The 24,315-nt window shown below is 41.3% G+C and overlaps 1 protein-coding gene across 1 annotated transcript in view; it reads left to right on the top strand.

Moving 5' to 3' along the window:
- CNTN4 (contactin 4) overlaps positions 1–24,315 on the top strand; it is a 910,670-nt gene that overhangs the window by 446,168 nt on the left and 440,187 nt on the right. Inside the window, exon 3 of the mRNA XM_038772663.1 lies at positions 9,764–9,905. Within this exon, the coding sequence (XP_038628591.1) occupies positions 9,851–9,905 (55 nt within the window). The 5' untranslated portion in view covers positions 9,764–9,850. The remainder of the gene's footprint in view (positions 1–9,763; positions 9,906–24,315) is intronic.

Raw genomic sequence — 24,315 nt, 5'->3', positions numbered from 1 at the left:
AATGGGGATTAAGACTGTGACCCCCATGTGAGACAAGGACCGTGTCCAACCTGATTTGCTTAGTACACTTAGTACAGTACCTGGAAACATAGCAAGTGCTTAACAAATTCCATAGTTCTTTTTATTTATTATTATTACTGTGTGCAGAGCATTGTACTAAACACTTAAGAATACAGTTCGAGAGAGTTGGCAGACATGGTCCCTGCCCACAAGGGGTTTACAGACTAGAGGGAGGAGACAGACATTAAAATAAATTACAGTTGGCGTGTCTGTGGCATTTGAACTATTCCCCAGTAGAAGTCCATTGCCCAGACAATTGCCATAATAAATGTGGTATTAGTTAAGTGATTATGTGCTAGCACTGTACTAAGCACTGGTGTACATGCAAGATAACTAGGTTGGGCCCAGTAATCAATCAATCAATCAATAGTATTTATTGAGCGCTTACTATGTGCAGAGCACTGTACTAAGCGCTTGGGAAGTACAAATTGGCAACATATAGAGACAGTCCCTACCCAACAGTGGGCTCACAGTCTCAAAGGGGGAGACGGAGAACAAAACCAAACATACTAACAAAATAAAATAAATAGAATAGATATGTACAAGTAAAATAAATAAATAAATAGAGTAATAAATATGTACAAACATATATACATATATACAGGTGCTGTGGGGAAGGGAAGGAGGTAAGATGGGGGGGATGGAGAGGGGGACGAGGGGGAGAGGAAGGAAGGGGCTCAGTCTGGGAAGGCCTCTTGGAGGAGGTGAGCTCTCAGCAGGGCCTTGAAGGGAGGAAGAGAGCTAGCTTGGCGGATGGGCAGAGGGAGGGCATTCTAGGCCCGGGGGATGACGTGGGCCGGGGGTCGATGGCGGGACAGGCGAGAACGAGGTACGGTGAGGAGATTAGCGGCAGAGGAGCGGAGGGTGTGGGCTGGGCTGGAGAAGGAGAGAAGGGAGGTGAGGTAGGAGGGGGCGAGGTGATGGAGAGCCTTGAAGCCCAGGGTGAGGAGTTTCTGCCTGATGCGCAGATTGATTGGTAGCCACTGGAGATTTTTGAGGAGGGGAGTAATATGCCCAGAGCATTTCTGGACAAAGATAATGTCCAGAAGTGTGAGACAGTAATCTGTCCCACATGGGGCTCGCAGCCTAAATAGGAGGAGAACAGGTATTTAATCCCAATTTTGCAAATGAGGAAACTGAGGCACAGAACAGTTAAGTGATGCACCCAAGGTCAAACAACAAGCAAGTGGTGGAGCCGGTGTTAGACCCCAAGTCCCCTGATTCCCCAGCCTATACTCTTTCCACTATACCCTTCAACTACCCCTTGCACTTATGTACTTATTTATTTATGTCCAGCCTCAGAACTTGTGTGTAAATATATGCCTGTTCAATTGAGTGTTCATTTTTTTTTTTATATTCTGATTCGCTTTTGAATATTTCTATGTCTATCTCACCTATGAGAGTATAAGCTCTCTTTGGGCAGGGGGTGTATTTCGTGCATCTGTGGAACTTCTCCAACATTTAGCACAGTGCATTACACTCAGGTGTTCAATAAATAACATTACTCTCAGTACATTATTGGCATATGTATAGCTCACATTTAACACAAAGTAGGTATGTTGCTTGCATCAGAAAAAAAGTTCTGAGAATGTGTAGATATTTAACATCTAAGATTAAATTACAAATCTGCCATTGGTTCGGTTGTCAGGAAAGACCCTTAATTTCTCCTTCAATTCTTTTCTGTTAAATGTTTTTGAGGTCCTTAAAGGAAAAACATCACGAGATTAATGCAACATAGTGTTTTTATATGGGACTCACCTGATTTATTCAATCATTTATTAAGCACTTACTGTGTGAAGAGCCCTGTACAAAGTGCTTATAGTGTACTCAATTGTATTTATTGCCTGCTTACTGTGCGTGCAGAGCACTGTACTAAGTGCTTGGGAAAGCACAATCCAAGTTGTAACTGAAGTTCTGTGGAATCAATAGGCTTTTCTCACCTTTAGGGTTCCAAATGCTAAATCGTATTTTGGAACCTGCTGTGTATTTGGGGACTTGTTTCCTGAACCCTTTCTAGGCAATAATGTTTTTAGTTCTGAGGTTTGAACTATGGTTCTGCTTCTGGTGACTCTTTTAGGCTACTCTTCATCATGTGTGGCTGTGTGTTGGAAGATAGGCAGTCAGTTCATGATGATGAATATACTTCCAAGCATTTCGGCTCAGAACCAAACTAAAGTAAAAGCCCTGAAAGTCATAAGGTTCTTGCTACTTTAAATCTGACAACTAATGTATTAGGTATTAGAGTGTCTTGTGCTTACCTTTAGCTCTTCCTTAGTTTAGGTGATTAAAAATGCCTGTTGCTGTCTGTATGTGCAACATGCTTCATTAACGGTGATTTATTTTGGAGTTTAGTGGAATTGGCACTCTGTAGCACACCAATGGGCAGAAGAAAAACAAACGTGAGATGACTGCTAAGAAATCTTTATTTCCCGCTATTACTTTAGCTGGAAGCCCAAGGCATTTTGTAAAGTTTTCTTCAAAATACCCACTAAGCAGAGACCTCCATAGGACTGTTCCTGTGAAGTATTTTTTTATCAATGTCTTTGGCATTCTGTTACACAGTTGAAAAAGATATCACATCCACTAGTTCTCTTTTGGACAATTTGATCCCCCAGCCCGAATACCCAAAGAATACATTTCCAGATTGTGGCTTTGAAATATGTTTCCAAGCTCAAGGCTCTTTCACTAGATGTCCTCTAGTTTTTTTGTTTTTGTTCGTTTTTGGCCTTTGTTAAGTGCTTACTGTGTGTCAAACACTGTTCTAAGTGCTGGGGTAGATGCAAGTCAACCGGGTCGAACACGGTCCCCGTCCTGCATGGGACTCACAGTCTAAGCAGCATGGCCTAGTGGAGAGAGCATGGACCGGCTCTGCCACTTGTCTGCCGTGTGACCTTGGGCAAGTTGCTTCACTTTTCTGGGTCTCAGTTACCTCATCTGTAAAATGGGGATTGAGAATTTGAGCCCCATCTGGGACAGGGACTGTGTCCAACCCGATTTGCTTGTATCCACCACAGCACTTAGTACAGTGAAGCTGTGTAAATCTGTTTAGTTGCTGTTTTAGCATGAAAGAATATGAAAATCATCCTAAACTTGAAGCTACCGTGACACCAAGCCTCTAGGCATTTATGTTCATTAAAGATTTATACAGTGCTTAGAGAAGCAGTATGGCTCAGTGGAAAGAGCCTGGGCTTGGGATTCAGAGGTCATGGGTTCAAATCCTGGCTCCGCCACTTGTCAGCTGTGTGACTTTGGGCCAGTAACTTCACTTCTCTGAGCCTCAGTTGCCTCATCCGTAAAATGGGGATTAAGACTGTGAGCCCCACGTGGGACAACCTGATCACCTTGTATTCCCCCCCAGCACTTAGAACAGTACTTCACACATAGTAAGCGCTTAACAAATGCCATCATTATTATTACAGTGCCTGGCACATAGTAAGCGCTTAACAAATACCAGAAATATTATTATTACTTAACTTCTCTGTGCCTCAGTTACCGCACTTGTAAAATGGGGATTATGACCGGAAGCCCCATGTAGGACACGGACTGCGTCCAACCTGATTACCTTGTATCTACTCCAGGGGTTAGAACAGTGCCTGACACATAGCAAGTGCTTAACGAATACCATAAAAAGAAAAAAAGTTGAGGAAACTGAGGTCCCAAATATAATAGAATCCAATTCTAAACAAGGTACCTTTCAAAACAATTTGCTATGTATGGATGATATTACCAAACTAATTTTAGGAACCATCTGTATAGGTGGAACATTGGCAGGTACATACATGCCATCTGGGTAATAAGACTAAAAATTGTCTCCATTATATGATCTTGGCTATTTACATCATTTTTGAAACCAAAGAACAGCCATCCACATTTGTTTTATAAAGCACATGTGTAGTATTTATTTAAAAAAACCCTAAATATTTCCATGTTTTACTTCTAAATGTCATTTTGTTTTGATGGGTCTACCAAAAGCCTTTCCATTTTATCAGTAGTGTCTCTATAGTTCTTTGTCAGAGCTTAGAGCCACATCAAGAGTGCTGTTTTAGCATGAAAGAATATGAAAATCATCCTAAACATGAAGCTACATTGACACCAAGCCTCTAGGCATTTATGTTCATTAAAGATTTATGCAAACCCAATGCAAAGAGATCAATAATGTACATCCTCCTGAATATTATACTGGCTATATTTCTAAATCTCTTAGCAAGTCTGGTCCATGAAAGAATATTCTTGGGGTGAAGAAGGAGTTTGCTCACCATGCCCACACCATAGGGCAAGGGAATACCCATGGAAATGGAGGGAATTATGTTAAAAAATAAAAAAAAGGAAATGCTTCTTTACCCATTACAGTGGTAAACATATAGACTTGAGCCACACGTGGTGTTACGTAGGATGAAAATATCAGTCGGTTCAGGAGAGATTTAGATGAATTCTTGGATGAGTCAATCAATTAATCAATCATATTTATTGAGCGCTTTCTGTGTGCAGAATACTATACTAAGCGCTTGGGAGAGTACAGTATAACAGAGTTGGTAGACACATTCCCTGCCCACAATGAGTCATCTAGAGAAGCAGCATGGCTCAGTGGAAAGAGCCTGGGCTTGGGAGTCAGAGGTCATGGGTTCAAATCCCGGCTCTGCCGCTTGTCAGCTGTGTGACTTTGGACAAGTCACTTATTTCTCTGTGCCTCAGTTACCTCATCTGTAAAATGGGGATTAAGACTGTGAGCCATACGTGGGACAACCTGATCACCTTGTATCCTCCCCAGCACTTAGAACAGTGCTTTGCACATAGTAAGTGCTTAACAAATGCCATTATCATTATTATTATTATTACAAAGAGTTGCTAGAAAGAAAAGTAGAGATGTTTTTATCCCTAAACATTATCATCACCAAATATCAATGGTATTGATTGAGTGCTTAATGTACTAAGCACGTTTGGGAGCGTGCAATACTACAGAGTTGATAGACACATTCCCTGCCCACAAGGAGCTTGCAGTCTAGAGTCATCTCCAAAGAGTGACTAGAAAGAAAAGTAGAGATGGTTTTATCCCTAAACATTGTCATCATCAAATATCAATGGTGTTTGAGTGCTTACTATACTAAGCACACTTGGGAGAGTGCAGTACTACAGAGTTGGTAGACACATTCCCTGCCCACAAGGAGCAAAGGTGGCTGTCAAGAACGCCACTGTTAAATGATCCCTCCAGGCATCCTGTTGCTGCTGTAGGAGACAGAATTGTGCATTGGACAGATCATTGGTTTGCACCATAGAGTGAGGAATGACATTGCATGAGTATGTGCCCGTCAGTATTTTAGCTAGGATAAGCAGGTTGCCCTAATGGAAAGTTCACAGGCCTTAGAGCAGGAGACTTGTATCTGCCTGTTGTATGATTTTGGGCAAGTTCCTTCATTTCTCTAGACCTCAGTTTCCTCCCGTATAAAATGGGAATTAATTACCTGCTCTCCCTCCTACATAGACTGAGACCCATGAGGGACATGGCTTGTGTCCAACCATATTATCTTGTATCTACCCCAGCGTTTAGCACAGTGCTTGGCACGTAGTTTTATTTTCACCAAGTTTGGAAAATGAAATGAAAGTTTCTGTCCCAGTTTGGGGCCCCAAAAGTTTAAGAAATATCAAATAATTGGAGAAGGTAAAGAGAAGGATGGAATGATAATCAGGACTGGGCAAATGGTAAAAGGAATTGGGATTGTTTCATCTCAGGAAAGGAAAATATAGAAGGATGCCTAAACACCAGTCTTTAAGAATATTTATACTAGCATCTTGATGATTGTGAGCAGCTTCTCCATTTCCAAGGAGAAAATGAGTATAAATTGCAGCTGGGTGGCTTTAGACAGCAATATAAGGAAAGACCCACAAGTAGAAGTTGAGCCATTTGTTTTGGTAATCCAGGTGCAGTCTATTACTTCGCTCCCCACTTTCCCTGTCAAATCCTGATTTTTTGCCTTAGATTGCCTGCGGAAGGGCTAATGAATGCCTTAGGATCTGTATAGTTCAGGCAAAAGCAGGTTGTTTTGTTTTTTCTGAATTACCAGTACAATTTTTTTGCTTGGCCTTGGAATACATATATTCCACAGAGAAGCAGCATGGCTCCGTGGAAAGAGCACGGGCTTTGGAGTCAGAGGTCATGGGTTCAAATCCCAGTTCCGCCACTTGTCAGCTTTGTGACTTTGGGCAAGTCACTTAACTTCTCTGGGCCTCAGTTACCTCATCTGTAAAATGGGGATGAAGACTGTGAGCCCCCCGTGGGACAACCTGATCACCTAGTAACCTCCCCAGTGCTTAGAACAGTGCTTTGCACATAGTAAGCGCTTAATAAATGCCATTATTATTATTATTATTATTATTATTATTATTATTATTGAGGCAAATTTAAAAATGGAAAAAGCTAGACTTACTCTTTTTTGAGGTGGCATTTTTTCTGGCACCTGCAGCCAAGGTAGCAGTAAATTATGAGTCCTGAGTTTGGACCCTTTGAACGGCACAGTAATCTCAGGTGGAATGTGTAGATCTTCTGCTTTTGTTCAGAAATTGTGTGCTTTAGATGGTGTCTACAGTCCTACAAAATCACTGCGAATGACCCTATTACTTCTAATTAGTGAGGGTGAACTCTATCTGAATGTAAATAAATGGTATTATTTCCTGTAATCTCAAGACCTTTAAAAATCTGCAATCCTTGACAGAACATAGCCTACAAATGGTAGTCTACTCATTTTTTAAATCTTTATTGTCATTAGGTTTTTCCTAAGCCAATTTTAATTGCCACCCTACAAGAGACTGTTTAGCACTGTAGATCAATCCAAAGGTGCATGATGACATTTTCCTTATTAATTGTTAATACGTTGATCATTCGCTTAAGACATAATTAGTTTTCATTGATCAGCGCTTCACCTTTATTTAAATTCAAACTAATCACCATGTGTGTCAGAAGGATGTCTAAACATATCCAATTAGAACTTTTGCCCCCTTCCAGATACATCAGGAGATCAGGAGTTAAAGCATTCTTTCCCTCTTAGCAACACATTAAGCTTATCTTGATCAGATTGGCAATTTAAGCGCAGAAAGGAAAGCAGGATTCTCTAATGATGCTACTTCAGTTTCTATTAACTTTGGAGACTGGCTTGTAGACTTGAAGGCTTCTTAATTTCCACTCCTGAGACATACAAAGAAATGCCAAGAGTGCTTGATTAGCTAGCTTGGATCTTTATATTTTAAATATGGTATTTATAAATAAGCTACCTCTGTCAGTGCTTTCCTTGGGAACTTGGCCAAGCACTTAGTCACCAGATTGAAATGGCTAATAAATATTCTGTTTGGCTACTGGATCAAAAATCTGCCCATGGTCTCACTCCTTTCCATACCGGGCAATAAGAAAGGCTGCAATGACATATCCTGGTTGCTTGATGCCATCAAACTGATAGCCATGTGAATTGATCAATAATCAGTGGTGTTCACTGAACACTTACTGTTTCCGGAGCACTGTACTAAGCGCTTGGAAAAGGACAACACGACAGAGATGGTGGACCCGTTCTCTTCCCACAAGGAGTTTATAATCTACAGGTGAGACAGGTAGTAAAATAGATTTAAGGACAGGGAAAATAGTAGAGAACAATATTTACATGAGTCTGGTGGGGCTGGGTTGAGTATAAAAGTGCTTAAGGGGTACACAATCAAGTTCCTAGTCAACACAGAGGGGAGGGTAGATGGGGGAAGATACAAGATTTGGTCAGGGAATGGCTCTTGGAGTAGGTGTAATTTTTAGAGGTTTCAAAGGTAGGAAGGGTGGTGGATTGATAATAATAATAATATAATAATAATTATGGTATTTGTTAAGCACTTACTCTGTGCCAAGCACTGTTCTAAGCGCTGGGGTGGATACAAGGTAATCTGGTTGTCCCACGTGGGACTCACAGCCTTAATCCATGTTTTACAGATGAAGTAACTGAGGCACAGAGAAGTGAAGTGGCTTGCCCAAGATCACACAGCAGGGAAGTGGTGAAGCCGGGATTAGAACCCACGTCCTCTGCTTTCCAAGCCTGTGCTCTTTCCACTGAGCCGTGCTGCTTCTCGGTTGTCCAAGGGGAAGAGGGAAGGGAGTTCCAGGCCAGAGGGAGGATGTGGGCAAGGAGTGGATGGCAGGAGAGATAAGATGAAGGTACAGAGAGTAGGTTAGGGTTGGAGGAACAGAGTGGGTGCATTGGTTGTAGGAGGAATTCAGTAAAGTAAGGTATGAGAGGGAGCTGATTTGAGTGCCTTAAAGCCAATGGTGAGGAGTTTCCGCTTAATGTGGAAGTGGATGGGCAACGATTGGATATTTTTGAGGAGTAGGGAGATATTGACTGAAGAATTTAAAAAAAAAAAAATGATTCCATCAGCAGATAGAAGTAAGGACTAGAGAGGGAAAGGCAGGGAGGCGAGTGAGGAGGCTGATGGAGTCAAGGAGGGATTCATTAAATGAGTGCTTACTGTGTGTAGAGCACTTTACTAAGCACCTGGGAGAGTACAATACAATAGACACATTCCCTGCCCACAACGAGCTTACCGTCTAGAAGGGGGGAGATAGGCATTAATATAAATAAATCACAGATATGTACATAAGTGCTTTGGGGCTGGGAGTGGGGAAGAACAAAGGGAGCAAGTCAGGGTTATAAGGGCTTGGATCAGCTTGAGAAGCAGCATGGCTTAGTGGATAGAGCACAGGCCTAGAAGCCAGAAGGACCTGGGTTCTAATCCTGACTCTGCCACTTGTCTGTTGTGTGACCTTGGGCAAGTCACTTAACTTCTCTGGGCCTCAGTTACCTCATCTATAGAATGGGGATTAATATGTCTTCTAGACTTCTAGACTGTGAGCCCGTTGTTGGGTAGGGACCGTCTCTATAGGTTGCCAACTTGTACTTCCCAAGCAGTTAGTACAGTGCTCTGCACACAGTAAGCGCTCAATAAATACGATTGAATGAATGAATGAATGTCCTATGTGGGACAGGGACTCTGTCCAACCTAAATTGAATCTAACCCCAGCGCTTAGAACAGAGCTTGGTATATAGTAAGGGCTTAACAAATACCACAATCATTATGGTAGCAGTTTGGATGGAAAGGAAAGGGTGGAGTCTAGTAATGTTGTGAGGGCAGAACTAATAGAATTTCTTGACAGATTGAATGTGGGGGTTAAATGAGAGATGAGTTGAGCCTAATGCCAAGGTTACAGGTTTGAGAAGACAGGGAGGATTGTAGTACTATCTACGGTGATAGAAAGGTCACGGAGAGGACGGGTTTGGGATGGGAATATGAGGAGTTTGAACTACACTTTAGTTCTGTTTTGAACTACACTTTAACCAGGAACTCCTGCCCCTGCATAATACTGTGGGTTTCGTTCTTGGTTATAATGTCTTTCTCATTCCCCAGTGTATAGCCACTGAAATGGCGAGCTAGTTAGGAGCCCAAAAAATCAAGATGCCTTAAAAGAAACAAAGTCCAAGCACCTGGTATAGTTATTTGCTAATTCATTCCCATTCATAATTTTCAACAAGTTTCTTTTCTCCCATTTTATTGAAAAACAACACTTTTTTTTTCTGTTTCCCTTCAGGTGTGAATTTCATTTAGATTCCAGGGAAAGATAAAATCTCAAAGAACACATTGTGCGGTTATCCTGATGCCATTGTAATGTTTCTTTTTTCCACAGATTAAAGGTTGTATAAAACTTAAAAGAAGCAGCAATTCTATTCACTAGTTATTGGACTGGGACTCCTTTGACCTCGGGAAACTGAAAATGAGGTTGCTATGGGAACTACTGGTGCTGCAATCATTCATGTTGTGCCTTGCAGGTAAAGTATCATTTTAAAACTTTTTGATTTAAAAATTCTACAATATTTCACATTAATTTAAGCTGTCCTGTGCGTTAGATGCCAATGATAAAGTAGCAAATAGAAAGCCACTGTGACTGGCATTTGCTAATATTATTGAATATATCACATTGATCTTAACAACTCTTTTAATATTGACTGATAGTCCACAAGTAGATGCTTTCCCCTTTATAAGTTGTCTTAAGTCACTTTTTGGAAAGTTGTTTTCCTGTATGCTCAAGTAAACACTGACATTGTCCAGTAAAAAAAAAAAAAAGCTAAAAGATTGTCACCTGCAATGAAACCTTAGTATAAACAATAAGTACCAAGTGGTCTTAGCTTCTTGTTTTGTATATGGCATTCACGACCACCATGGACATGAGAGAGTTTGTAAGCAGACTATAGGCAGCCAACTTGGACTGTCATATTTGTAGGGCTCTGCTTTCCTAATTACCTATAAATCCTTCTTTAAATACATTAGGAATGCCACTACCTCTGTTTTGTTTGGCTGTATCCATGTTTTCCACTATCCATTCCCAATCAACAGCTCACCATGCCTGATAGAGCCACCTGCGGCATGGCACTTGCTCCCTGAGAAATAGAATCTTGTGCAGCTGGATCTCAAGTAAGCGTAGAAATGAGAGCCATTATTTTTAAAATTTTTTTGGCTCGAGCTGCATTTACGTTGTTTTTCATCATGTACTCGGGGACCGAGGTATTGTGGTGGTGGAAACCATTATTCTTCTAACAGACTTCATTTTAGAAATTAGGGTATTAAAAAAAAAAAACCTCAGGAAAGGCTGTGCAGTCGGTTCTCCGATAAAGTGGAGTTAGTTCTGAAGAACCTCCACATTAAGGAAAATGCACATCGTTCTGTAGAGCTGCCCTCAGTTTTTGAAGATGTTGCTGCTGGCAGCGTCCCTCTAGACTGAAAGCTTATCATGGGCAGGGAACATGTCTGCTAATTCTGTTGTACTGTACTCTCCCAAGCGCTTAGTACAGTGCTCTGCACATAGTAAGCTCTTAAGAAATACCATTGATTGATTGACAGCAAGATACCATCCTTATGGCTGAGTGTGGCTGAAAAGATTGATGTGTAATCAACTCACCTTGCCACACTGTTTACACTTGGAGATAGATTCTCAGTGCACTGATGGATTGGTCCTATACAGGGAAGTCCCTCTTCTCGAGCCTGCATCTTGGAAACACAATTGTTATAAAGCTTTCGCTCAAGAACAGCAATTCCTTTCCTAATTGCTGCCCACTAGACTGTTCTGTTTGCTGCAGTAATCTCCCAGTGGTCCACTCCTGTGTTTCATTGTTTAAGACTATGCTACACTCCGTCATTATATGTCCCTTTTTCTGTCCTCCTGACTTGCTTATGACCTATGACTTGCCTATAGACTGCTTAGGTATCCTGCTATCATCCATTTTTCTCACATGTCCTGGCCCATGAAGCTGTGTTCCTGTGAGCAGCACTGTACTAAGTGCACCTTGACCAATGGTACTTTCATGTGCATAACTGTTTCTTCCAGCACTGCATGCGGTTTTATCTAGACATATCAGACTTGAAAGGAAAATATTGCTTAATTCCCACAGTTTTCTATCCAAAATGTGGAGTAAAAACACACACACCCACTATATGCATCTTTATTATTTATTTAACGTGTTACAAGTATTGATTTTGCCCATCATGATTTTTCTGTCTTTCTCGTTATTCAATTCTGACTAAACAGTCAAACTCCAATGAAGTTTTTTTTTTTTGTTTTATTGTTCTTTTTTCCAACTGTACTAATTTACTGATACACTGGACTGTGACCTCTTTTCTTTGATCTGTTTATTATTGCTTCTGTTTCAAACAATCCTCACGCTTTTTGAGTCTCACTATTGGATTTTTTTTTCAATATTTGATAAAATACTTATAGATCCATTATATCAATTGCATTTTTAAGAGCCACTCTTCCTTAGAAGAAACATTTACAAAACAGGATAATGGTAGCACACACAAAGAATCAGAAATTTGGCCAAGTCAACCACTGACCTAGTAAGATTTTATTTATTTCTTTAATATTTTGCCAAACTATCATCAATAAATCCCCCTTCAGGGATGTTCCAAGTTTATTCTTCTCCAATCCAAAAAAAAAAAAAAGCACAGATCTTTTTTGGGTTAAGCAGCATTGGGTGGCTCCTTTTAAACTAGCACAGTTAATAGGAAATCATGAAATGCTGAGGTGAGCAGTGTCACCATTTTGGGATTTTATACATAAATAAAATACACACACACACACCCCCAACCCCGCACCACCACCCCCCCAGGGCTCCACATGAGTCATAATGATCTGAGAATCACTAAAGCTCTCAGACCTTCCATAGGGTAATTTAAAAACAACACTGAGATCTTGAAGCCAGGTTCTGAATTTTTTAGTGCCTTTTGGACATAGACTGGGAACAGGTTTGAGCCAAAACAGTCTGGTTTAAGTCCACAGGATTTAGGTCCCTGAAAGGTTCTACCCGCCTGTGAGTGAGCCACTTGAAGGATTTTTGTGGGTTCAAATTATCAGTCATTCAGAGTGCTCTGAAAGATTTACCGTTCCTTTCCAAATTCCCAAATTGCTCCCTGGCGGTACTGAATTGTACGGACTAGCAGGATCTGGCAAATAAGAACTAATGTGAGGTATTTCATTGTTCCCCATCATAATAAGCACAATCACCATCGATCTCCCTTTTTGAACTTATTTGCTGTATGAAATTGTTTTCAGTGCCTTGAGAATTTTCCAAAAAATAGCTGTTTACAATCAAGGGGGAAATGAGATACAGGACATAATCAAAAGCTCCTACAGGTAGGACATGCCAAAAAAGAACCCAATATCCAAAGTGAAATAGAAAGTTAAATGATTGTGATGTTAGTGTAAAACACTAAGCAGCATGAGGAATTCCAAATTTTATTTTGGTTCTCACCACGAGTGAGAGCACAGTTGGTAGGGTGGGTATTGGTCCAATTTTATAATGAAGTCAGGTTTTTGGCTGGCCGGTCCTCTGTCCGGTACTGAGAAAGCACTAGATTCCTCTATGCCCGGTATTGGCTTTTGCTGTCAGGTTTTATGGCCCAGAAACCAGCCCATGTTCACAGGAACCTGGGAGGGGAATGCTGCATCTCTAGAGCGATGGAGGGGATCAAAGGGCCACCTGTCAACATGCTGAGCAACTATAGAAATTTTGCAAAATTCCACAAAGAACGATGTCACGTGTGCCTTATGATGACATTACCATATGTCACTGACATTATGCAATATATACCATATACATGTCACAGTGTTTGTCTATTGCTTCTAGGTCATCAAAGGAGGGTCTCAGATATTCTTGAATGCCATTAGTGACCACCCTAATAGGTGGAGATTGTATTGTATTGTCTGAGGCCTGATAATGATGAGAACCCTAATCACAAAATCCTTTATTCATTCATTCATTCAGTCGTATTTCTTGAGCACTTACTGTGTGCAGAGCACTGTACTAAGCACTTGGGAAGTACACATCGGCAACATATAGAGACGGTCCCTACCCAACAGTGGGCTCACAGTCTAGAAGGGGGAGATAGACAACAAAACAAGTAGACAGGTATCAATACCATCAGAATATATAGAATTATAGCTATATACACATCATTAATAAAATAGAGTAATAAAATGTACAAATATACACAAGTGCTGTGGGGAGGAGAAGGGGGTAGGGCAGAGGGAGGGAGTGGAGGCGATAGGGAAGGGAAGAGAAGCAGAGGAAAAGGGGGGCTTTACATTAAATAAGCAATTGCTCTTTGTCTCCCTTCAAAATAAACTTTTGAAATGCTCAATCCCCTTCCTATTGCTTTGCATTAATATTAAGATTCCATTAAATATTTATTTCACTTTGAAGTTAGTTACTTTTTTTTCCCCACTTTTCTATAACCTCATCCTCATTTTTCTGGAGAGAGGAGAAAGTATTAGGGATATTTGGGAGACCAAATTCATTTCAGTAGTAAAAAATTTGATAGACAAGTTGGATATTGCACTAGCTTCTAGATACATTCACGCTCTGTTGTTCAATATTGGAAGAAAGGACAGTATATGCGTGTGCCTGCCTGCATGCTCATGTATGACTGGAGCCAAAAGAAGCTCTTGTTGATCGAAACTGTGAGCCCCATGAGGGACTGGGACTGTGTCCATCCTGATTTTCTTGTATCCACCCCAGCCCTTAGTACAGTGCCTGGCACATAGTGCTTAACAATTACCATCATCATCAATCATCATCATCATCATCATTATACATTGGCCTGATGGAGGTGAGAGAAAATGTGTCTGTGTTAAGAGTAGCAGCATACAAATTCTCTGATGGGTTTTTGGTTCCATCTGGACTATGTTTGCTTCCAGCTTGAAAATACAGTTTATCAATAATTAGCCATCTTTGAGGAACTCTGTTTTCCCCAAATACGAACATTTGGTCTCTGTTCTGCAAAAAAAAAAATCTGTGTCATTGTTATAAACACAACTGAGGAAAGGCTACTAAAGAGGGGCTGTGCAATTCAATCAAGGCATTCTCTGAGACACTTTTATAAATGAATGAATGAGGAGGCACCTCTTGTCTAAATAGCCATGATAAGGAAGCTTAATTATGAGGCCTGGTTAGGATGAGATAGGAGAATGGCAGGAAGGACCACACCTTGTCAAAGGTCTCATCTGTAGCTGCTGTAGCTGGGCTATTTGAAGTGGATACTAAAAGAAAAAAGCCCACCCACCAGTTTTTCTTTCTGTAAGCCTGATGATCCTTCTGTTATTTAGGTTTAATGTAGCACCTCGTGTAATTATAGACACCCATTGCCACTCAATAAGTCTTTATCCCTCTGTTAACCCCACAGCACTTATGAGAAGCAATGTGGCTTAGTGGATAGAGCATGAGCCTGAGAGTCAGAAGTACATGGATTCTAATCCCGGCTCCACCACCTGTCTGCTGTATGACCTTGGGCAAGTCACTTCACTTCTCTGGGCTTCAGTTGCCTCATCTGTAAAATGGGGATGGAGTGTGTAAACCCCATGTTGGACAGGGACTTTGTCCAACCTGTATCTTCTCCAGCGCTTAGAACAGGTGCTTAACAAGTAATAATAATAATGATGGTATTTGGTAAGTGCCTATTTATGTGCCAAGCACTGTTCTAAGCACTGGAGGGGATACAAGGTGATCAGGTTGTCCCACTTGGGGCTCACAGACTTATCTGCATTTTACAGATGAGGGAACTGAGGCACAGAGAAGTTAAGTGACTTGCCTAAAGCCACGCAGCTGACAAGCGGCAGAATCGGGATTAGAGCCCATGACCTCTAACTCCCAAGCCTGGGCTGTTTCCACTGAGCCATGCTGCTTCTCTGTACTGTACTGAAGTTTACTGTACTGTAATTTTTATTATTACTATTATTATGAACATATCTGTAGCTAATTTACGTTAATGTCTGTCTCCCCAATAAGCTCTTTGTGGGCAGGGAGTATGTCTACCAACTCGGTTGTACTGTACTCTCTCAAGATCTTAGAACAGTACTCTGCACACGGTAAGTGCTCAGTAAATACCATGGCTTTCTAGTTGAGGGTAAGGAAGGAACTCTTGGTGAGAGCAATTCCCTGTGATGGTGATAATCTTGCAAACTCAGCAACCACCACAAAATAGTCCTCTTGTCAAAAATATCTGTGACACCCGGAAGGATGGAGACAGGACTTAGAAAGTTAATTATGAAGCCCAGTGCAACAAGATACACTATTTCATTCTGAGAATTATTTATTTTTTTTCCTCCATGCCAGAGGGTTGAATATCATACTTGATAAATCTGGACAGATATTAGGCATAATACCATGTGTGTGCTTGAAAGAAAAAAATAAATATGCAATTAAAATCAAGGGAGTTGAGTAAATGTCAGTGTTCATAGTTACTGCAAAATTTGGTACTATAATAACCTCCTTTTTATTGTTTCTGGGAAACAGAAACTGCTCTACTGAGGCGTTCTAATCATATTCTGAAGTCTCCAGTAGTTAGATAAGCAGGAAGTAGGAAATCAGCTGTCTTGTCCCAACTGTGACCATGAAATGAAGCCAAAAATGGTAGAAAGATTTGGAAAGGAGATCACCTAACAAATAGGTGGAAAAAATTACATCTTGACTGATACAATTCTCAAAAAATGAGAGAATAACCCTAGAGAATAATTGTATAAAGAGTGAAAGGAAACAATTTCTGCCAATATTGATGACAGTGTTTGAGAAGCATTTGAGTGGGGAACCATTAAGGGGTAACATAATATGAGATTGCTGTCTTTTTTCTGTTAGCATAGAAATACAGTATTTTTTAAATTGTGAAATAGCAGATGATAGACCCCATATGGTGGAGACTCTTCAATTTTAGGCTTTCGATGAAGGGAAAAATCACTAATATGTTCATTAGATACACCCTGCCATGATGGAAATCAAACTATAACTACATGAAATTCTCTAAGCTCAGCATGTGTGGGTTCTGGAAAACCCAAGGGTGGCCTCTGGCAAATGAATCAAATTAGAAAAATTAAAGGAAAGGTGAGTTAAAATCAAAACCAAAGAGTTAATACGGGATCATAGAATTGGAAGGGTCTCTGAGAGGCCACTTGGTTCAGACCCTACCTCCAGGCAACTATGGAACACTCAGGACAGGGAGTTGCATATTCTGTTCGTTAACAATCTTCAGGAAAAGAAACTCTACAGCCTCCTTTGGTAACTCAGCAGCTCAATCTGGTATTTTATCACTTTAATGGTCAAGTTGTCCTTGGTGTCATGCTGAAATCCCCCCAGCTTTAATTTAAACTTATTTAGCATGGCTTAGTGGAAAGAGCCTGGAGTTGGGAGTCAGAGGATGTGGGTTCTAATGTCGGCTTCGCCACTTGGCTGCTGTGTGACCTTGGGCAAACCACTTAATTTCTCTTTGCCTCCGTTACCTAATCTGTAAAACGGGGATTAAGACTGTGAGCCCCACGTGGAACAATCTGATTACCTTGCATTTACCCCAGTGCTTAGAACAGTGAGCACTTTAAATACTATAATTATTATTGTTGTTGTTTCCACTTATTTGGCCAAGTAGGCTTGGAAACCACTGTCCCTGCTATTGCATTGCTGTCCTCAAAATAATAATAATGGTATTTTATAAGCGATTACTTTGTGCCAAGCACTGTGCTAAGGGCTGGGCTGAAAACAAGCAGATTAGGTTGGACAGAGTCACTGCCCCATGTGGGGCTCACAGTCTCAATCCCCGTTTTCGAGATGAGGTAAGCGAGACCCAGAGAAATTAAGTGACTTGCCCAAGGTCACACAGCAGACAAGTGGGGGAGCCAGGATTCCCTCCCTACATCCCCTCCCCACAGGGTTCCAGGGTGGGAGGAAGAGAACCCCCACTTACACCCCAAACCCTGCTCCAACCCAGATCCCTGTTCACTCCCAGGCCGGAAGCACGACTGCAGACTTCCTCACCGCCGCTGTGTTGGGGCGTTCCAGTCCAGGTCTCCCGGACACACGCCACCCTGTGATATTGGCTTAGTTGGTTTACATCCACCTGATGTCGGCTCTGATCCCTTATCCATCTCCCGTCTAAACAACCCTTTGTTCGGCAGCATTTTAGAAAGTAGGTAGGAGTGTGAAAAACGTTAAAGTATTGATATGCTTCTAATTATGGAAAGTAATGATACAAAACTAGTACAGACCTGACAACTTCTAAAATCAATTACTTTACCTGCGATCCTTCTATGTACAGAGCACTGTACCTAAGAGTTCAGGAGACTAGACCAGAAGCAAAAGATACAGCCCCTGCCCTCCAAGGACTTAAAATCTAATGTGGGAGGCAAGCCGTCTTAAATTATTCATAAAGAGTGGAGAATGAAGGAAGAACTAGGATATAGAAAATAGCATGGCTAGGTCAGGATGAATTAGTTGAATACATAATTGCATATATAGTGGAGTATAGGTTTATACAGAAGTGCTGACGATTGTATACACTGGAAAATATTTGAATGTTTCATTCCACTTTAGGATTAGCAGGGATCTGTATTAAGGAAATGGGATATAACTGAGAGGTGTGGGAGGGTTGTAAACATCAAGGAATTAAAGTGCTGAAAGAGGTGTGTGAGGAAGAGGTGGGCAGAGAGGAGATGTAGGTTCAAGATGGTTGAATCCTATAAAAAGAAAGTTCATATAAGATCGACTAGATGTTTTATGATAGTAGTAGTAGTGATAGTATTTAGTAAACATTGCGTGCAGAGCACTGTACTAAGTGCTGGGAAAGTGCACAAATGACAATTAAACACTCTCCCTGTTCCTTGGGAATATGTGTGTGGGGTGAGGGGGGGGCGGGGGGGGACAGGACTGAGAAGTAGCATGGCATAAGGAATAGAGCACGGGCTTGGGAGTCAGGGGGTCATGAGTTCTAATCCCGCCTTCATCACTTGTCTGCTGTGTGGCCTTGAGCAGGGCATTTCACTCCTCTGTGCCTCAGTTACCTCATCTGTGAAATGGGGATTGAGACTGTGAGCCCCATGTGGGATAGGGACTGTGTCCAACCTGATTTGCTTGAATCCACCCCAGTGCTTAGTACGGTGTCTGGTACATAGTAAGCGCTTAACAAATACTATGATTATTATCACGAGCAGTGAATGAAAACATTAAAACAATAGAAAAGACAAGGACATATAGACAAAATGAAAGCAACACTCAGAGGAGCAAAATGTCAGGCTGAGACTCTAAAGCCCAGCCGTAGCCACAGCAACCACTCCAGCAGCCAGCCACCAGTCTTCCCAAAGTTTTGTGGAGCCCTCGGGCTGGGAGTGCTTTTTCTCTTTCCCGCCGGAATGGTTGACAGCAAGATGGGATGGAGCGTTGGTGCCGGTTTTCAGGGAGACAGCGTGGGTGGCTGCCCTGCGAGGGGCTCAGCCGTGGCAGAGAGGGGCTGAGAATGCTCAGCAGCTGGTTTTATCCTCACAGTCTGGGAAGGTGTATCATCATCATCATCAATCATATTTATTGAGCGCTTACTGTGTGCAGAGCACTGTACTAAACACTTGGGAAGTACAAGTTGGCAACATATAGAGACAGTCCCTACCCAACAGTGGGCTCACAGTCTAAAAGGGGGAGAAGACCTCCTCTCAATCAATCAATGGTATTTATTGAGCACTTACTGTGTGCAGAGAACTGTACTAAGCACTTGGGAGAGTACAGTAGACTAGAGTTGGTAGACACGTTCCCTGCCCACAAGGAATTTACAGTCTAGAGGAGGCAGACATTCGAATAAATGATTGACATGTACATAAGTGCTGTGGGACAGAAGTGTCCGAACTGATTAACTTGCATCTACCCCAGTGTTTAGAACAGTACTTGATACAACAGAGTAAGGGCTTAACAAATATAATAATAATAATAATGGCATTTGTTAAGCACTTACTATGTGCCAAGCACTGTTCTAAGTGCTGGGGGGGAATACAAGATGATCAGGTTGTCCCACGTGGGGCTCACAGTCTTAATCCCCATTTTACAGATGAGGTAACTGAGGCTCAGAGAAGTTAAGTGACTTGCCCAAGCTCACACAGCAGACATGTGGTGGAGCCGGGATTAGAACCCATGACCTCTGTCTCCCAAGCCCGTGCTCTTTCCCCTGAGCCACGCTGCTTCTCTACAGTATCTTATTTGCTTCTTTACCATTACTATTATTTTTTATCCAAGCGCATCGACAACACAGAAGGGAGAGGGAGTAGGGGAAATGAGGGCTCAGTCGAGGAAAGCCTCTTGGAGGAGATTTGATTTTAATAAGGCTTTTAAAGTGGGAGAGTGGAGGTCTGCCGAATGTGAAAAGGAAGGGAGTCGTAGGCCGGACGGGGGCATGGGGTCGGCAGCTGGAAAGACAAGATGGAGGTACAGTCAGGAGGTTGACGTTGGAGGATTGAAGAACGCAGGCTGGGTTGTAGGAAATCAGTGAGGTGAGAGAGGAGAGGGTAAGCTGATTTAGTGCTTTAAAGCCGTTGGTAATGAGTTTTTGTCTGGTGGATAGGCAACCGCTGGAGAATTTTGAGGAGTGGGAAGATGTGGGCTGAATGTTGGTTTTTTTGGTTTAGAAAAATGATCTGGGCAGCAGAGTGAAGTAAGCACTGGAGTAGGGGGAGACAGGAGGCAGGAAGGTCAATGGTTCTAGTACCATCAGCCAAAGTAGCGGCAGAGATATAGGGAGTCTGTGGGCAGCTTTGGCAGTGGGGACGAGGAGGCTTTCTCCTTGGGGTGCGGGGAGGGAAGGAGGAGGAAGGGACATTTTAGGGGATGCCTCTCCTCCCTCCTTTCCCTCCACGTTTTGCTCTGTGGTTGCTCTTCTGAAAGACTGTGAGCCCACTGTTGGGTAGGGACTGTCTCTATATGTTGCCAATTTGTACTTCCCAAGCGCCTAGTACAGTGCTCTGCACATAGTAAGCGCTCAATAAATACGATTGATGATGAAAGGGAAGATGGCTGTGGGGCACGGGATGGAGAGGAATCCATCGATCGATCAATGGTATTGATTGAACGCTTTTACTGTGTGCAGAGCGCTGTACTCAATGCTGGGGAGAGTACAATACAGCAGAATTAGCAGACACTGTTCCTGCCCAAAACTAGTTTACAGTCTAGAGTCTTCCTACAGGTGAGGAGGACAGGTTTGGAGAGCTCCCCTGTCCCCCCTAGTCAAGTGACATCCAGACTATAGACACACACATACACACACACACACACACGCAAACGCACACAAGGAAATGTCACTTACACACAGGTTTAAGCAGCAAACAGGCTCTTCTCCTTTCTGTTCACTATCAGCTTAATGACCTCTCCCAACAAGGAATCAGCAAGATTTCTCCAGGAGATGAAAAGCTAGGGGAGAGCAGTGATAAACACTGGAGATTAGCACTTATTTGTGTTCATCATTAACAACCCCTCCCTATTGGGCTAATAGAGAAGAAGGTGGAGGAGGCTGAGGCAGAGCTGGTTCTAAGGAGCTCCTGGATCATGCAAGTTCCTCTCTTTTGCTCCCTCATTCCCAGCAATTTAAATCTGGATTTAAAACCCTCTGAGCCCCTGCATTAATCCTGCCCTGGGCACAGGTAGTGGCACGGATCAAAAATGAAGGGCTAGAAATGCTTAAGGTTAAAGATCTGAAGCTACTGCCCTGCACACAAATGAAAAATAATTTATGAGTTGCTGTCTTTTCTAACTTGATTTTTCAAGTTATGTATACTACAGTAAAATTCTTGTGAAAGAACAGTGATAAACCTTTGTGTTAGTATGACTGAAAACCTAACCCACAGAAATGCCATACACTGCTCAGAAATGACTTGAAATCTGGAAGAAATAAGATCCAACCCACAAGTTCCCAGAACCTCAGAACAGATGAATAAAAATGATCTCAGCCTAAAGTAAGGTCAGTTCCATCCACACGGAAAAACAAAATCCCAAATGGTATTCCTTGTATATCAAAAAAAGAAATGAATCCTCAAATAGAACTCGTGAACTTGCGTTACTGGGGTAAAAATACAAAATAAAAATGCAAAACTCCTGATTAAACCCTATCACTTCAACCTAAATGGCATCTTAGCAGTAGTAAATTAATGTGCTCTAAAGGCATCCCCACTGTTCGAGAAGAAATGAATGTCAAAACAAACCATCAGGGATAAACCTGAGTGGCAGAAAAAATGCACAATGCAGAGGCATAATTTTCATAGAGACTGAAAATTAGGATACAAGTTGGCAGAGCAACCAATTACACTGGCGTGATTGTTAACATTTAGTGAACAAAGAAACATACAAAACTACTGCCCAAGTTCAAAATGTAAGGTCACAAGTCAAGCGCTTAGTACAGGTGAGTTGATCATTTTCTTAATACAATGAGGTAATTTCTCGGTAGTTTCTGTCAACTTTTTTTATGGGAGGATATTGACCTGCCCAAAGTCACCAATTGTAAGCTGTGTGACTTTGGGCAAGTCACCTGACTTCTCTGTGCCCCAGTTACCTCATCTGTAAAATGGAGATTGACTGTGAACCCCCCATGGGACAACCTGATCACCTTGTAACCTCCCCAGTGCTTAGAACAGTGCTTTGCACATAGTGCTTAATAAATGCCATCATTATTATTACAGTGCTTTGCACACAGTAAGGGCTCAATAAATACGATTGAATGAATGAAAGATAACTCTCACCTACTCTGTCAAATCATGGCATGCTCCACGTGTATTTATTGGGATAAAGGTGAGTTGATCATTTTCTTATTAATACAATGAGGTAATTTCTTGGTGGTTTCTGTCAACCTTTTCTATGGGAGGATAATTGACCTGCTTCCATGGCTCAATATACTCTTTGGCATAGGAGGGAGGTGTGCAGGAGATGTATTTGATAGTCTTTCTCCCACCACCCTTTCCTCCTCCTATTAAAGCGGTTTCCTACTTTTTGTCTGCCAGGGTGGCTTTTTCTCTTCACATTTTCTACACTTCCTTCCTCTGCCTTAAAAAAAAAAAGTTCCAGTGGCAATCAGCAAAACTCTTCGAGAAAGAAAGTTGACTCCATTTTCATTTCCTCTTCCTAGCTCTTCTTCACACATGGCTCTTAGATATTATTGGAACTCTGTGCCTCAGAGAGATATGTCTGTCTTGGGGGACATAAGAATTAAATGTTAGAGACATTGTATGTAATTTAAAAGGTTAAAAATTTCCCAGTATAATGCCATTTTCTTATTTTTCGCACTTATTAATTTGTTTTTCATATATTGAATATGTCCTTTGGATATGGCCATAATTGTTTTTTGGGATCATTGCTCCTTTGTACAATGAATATTTTCTTGAATGGCATAGTAGAGAATGTTAAAATCTATAGGCCTAAATCTTTGGAAATTTCACACCAAAACTTACTTATTAGGGTGGTGGCTTGAATAAATGTACAACACTTTTAGCCTATACCCTCCTACATATAACTGGATTTAAGTCCATTTCAAAATCTGAAAGAAACCAGGTCAGTTATACCTACTGTATCAGTGTGTACTATTCTTTCCTTTATTCCATGGATGGTGTATGTTAAATTCTCAACAAAATGTGGCCTAATGAGAATTATGTTTTTCTCTTATCTAATACTAGCTGAATCCATCTACTTCAAAAGACAACCACAAAATAAACTCACCTTCTCTGTAAGATGAAATAAAATAACAAAAAGAACATAAATTGCCTGGATCAATGTATTTTTCCCTTGTAGAACTCTACTGGAAAGGTGTGTGAATTCCTCTTCCTTATAGTTCATGAGATGTACCCCTATAGAATTTTAGAAAGTTAAAACTGTCAAGGCAATTGAATATCTTCTTGTCTTCACAGAATAACACATGAGTGCACATAACTTCCAAAAATCATGTTTACTTGTGCATTTTTATGAGGATCTGTAAGATGGAACCATTAATTTTCAGGCATATGCCATGTCATGCTAGAATCTGCAATGGAAATTTTGTTTAAAATACATGAAGTTTTATTTATGGTTTCTTTGCTTTGAGGAACTTTTCACTGTGGCTGTGAAGCCATTTATTTGTTACAAATTAGGTAATATCTAACATTTATGATTTCATATTAGTACAATGACTAAGACCTATGCTTATTTTTGTCATAATGTCAGTAATAATAATAATAATGATGGTATTTGTTAACAGTGCCCAGCACTGTTCTAAGCGCTGGGGGGGATACAAGGTGATCAGGTTGCCCCACATAGGGCTCACAGTCTTAATCTCCATTTTACAAATGAGGTAACTGAGGCACAGAGAAGTTAAGTTGCTTGGTCACACAGCTGACAAGTGGCGGAGCCAGGATTCGAACCCATGACCTCTGATTCCCAAGCCCGTGCTCTTTCCACTGAGCCACGCTGCTTCTCTAGGGTCAGAGGTGATAAATATAGGATTTGAAATGTTCAATGAGAAGTTGCAGCAGTATTCCTATAATATTTGGCACGACTGTCCTTCATTACCATCAGGAGTGAACGTAATTCTAAAAATCCGATACAGAATTGTGTTGCATTTAAAAAAAGTATCAGTCCCTTATTCTCAATATTCCTTAAATCACCTCTTTTGCACCTTGATCTGTAACACATACAATTATTTTGCTATTATGTGGTTTCCATTGCCATTATCCTAATAAACACTTGCATTTTCAGAAGTGCATACATTCCACACTCCGTTCTTCTATAAACTGGTATGAGACAGGCATAATAGCAGGCTGAGCTTAAATGATTCTTCTCCAAAGATAATAACAGAGTTTTGCAGTCTTCAAAATAGACTTTGAAGCCACTTTGAAAGGATGTTTTTGATGCACGATTAACATAAAATGCTTAATTT

Source organism: Tachyglossus aculeatus, chromosome X1 (genome assembly GCF_015852505.1).
Source record: "Tachyglossus aculeatus isolate mTacAcu1 chromosome X1, mTacAcu1.pri, whole genome shotgun sequence".
In the NCBI taxonomy this organism is placed as follows: Eukaryota; Metazoa; Chordata; class Mammalia; order Monotremata; family Tachyglossidae; genus Tachyglossus; species Tachyglossus aculeatus.
This window is presented reverse-complemented; position numbering and strand designations above follow the sequence as displayed.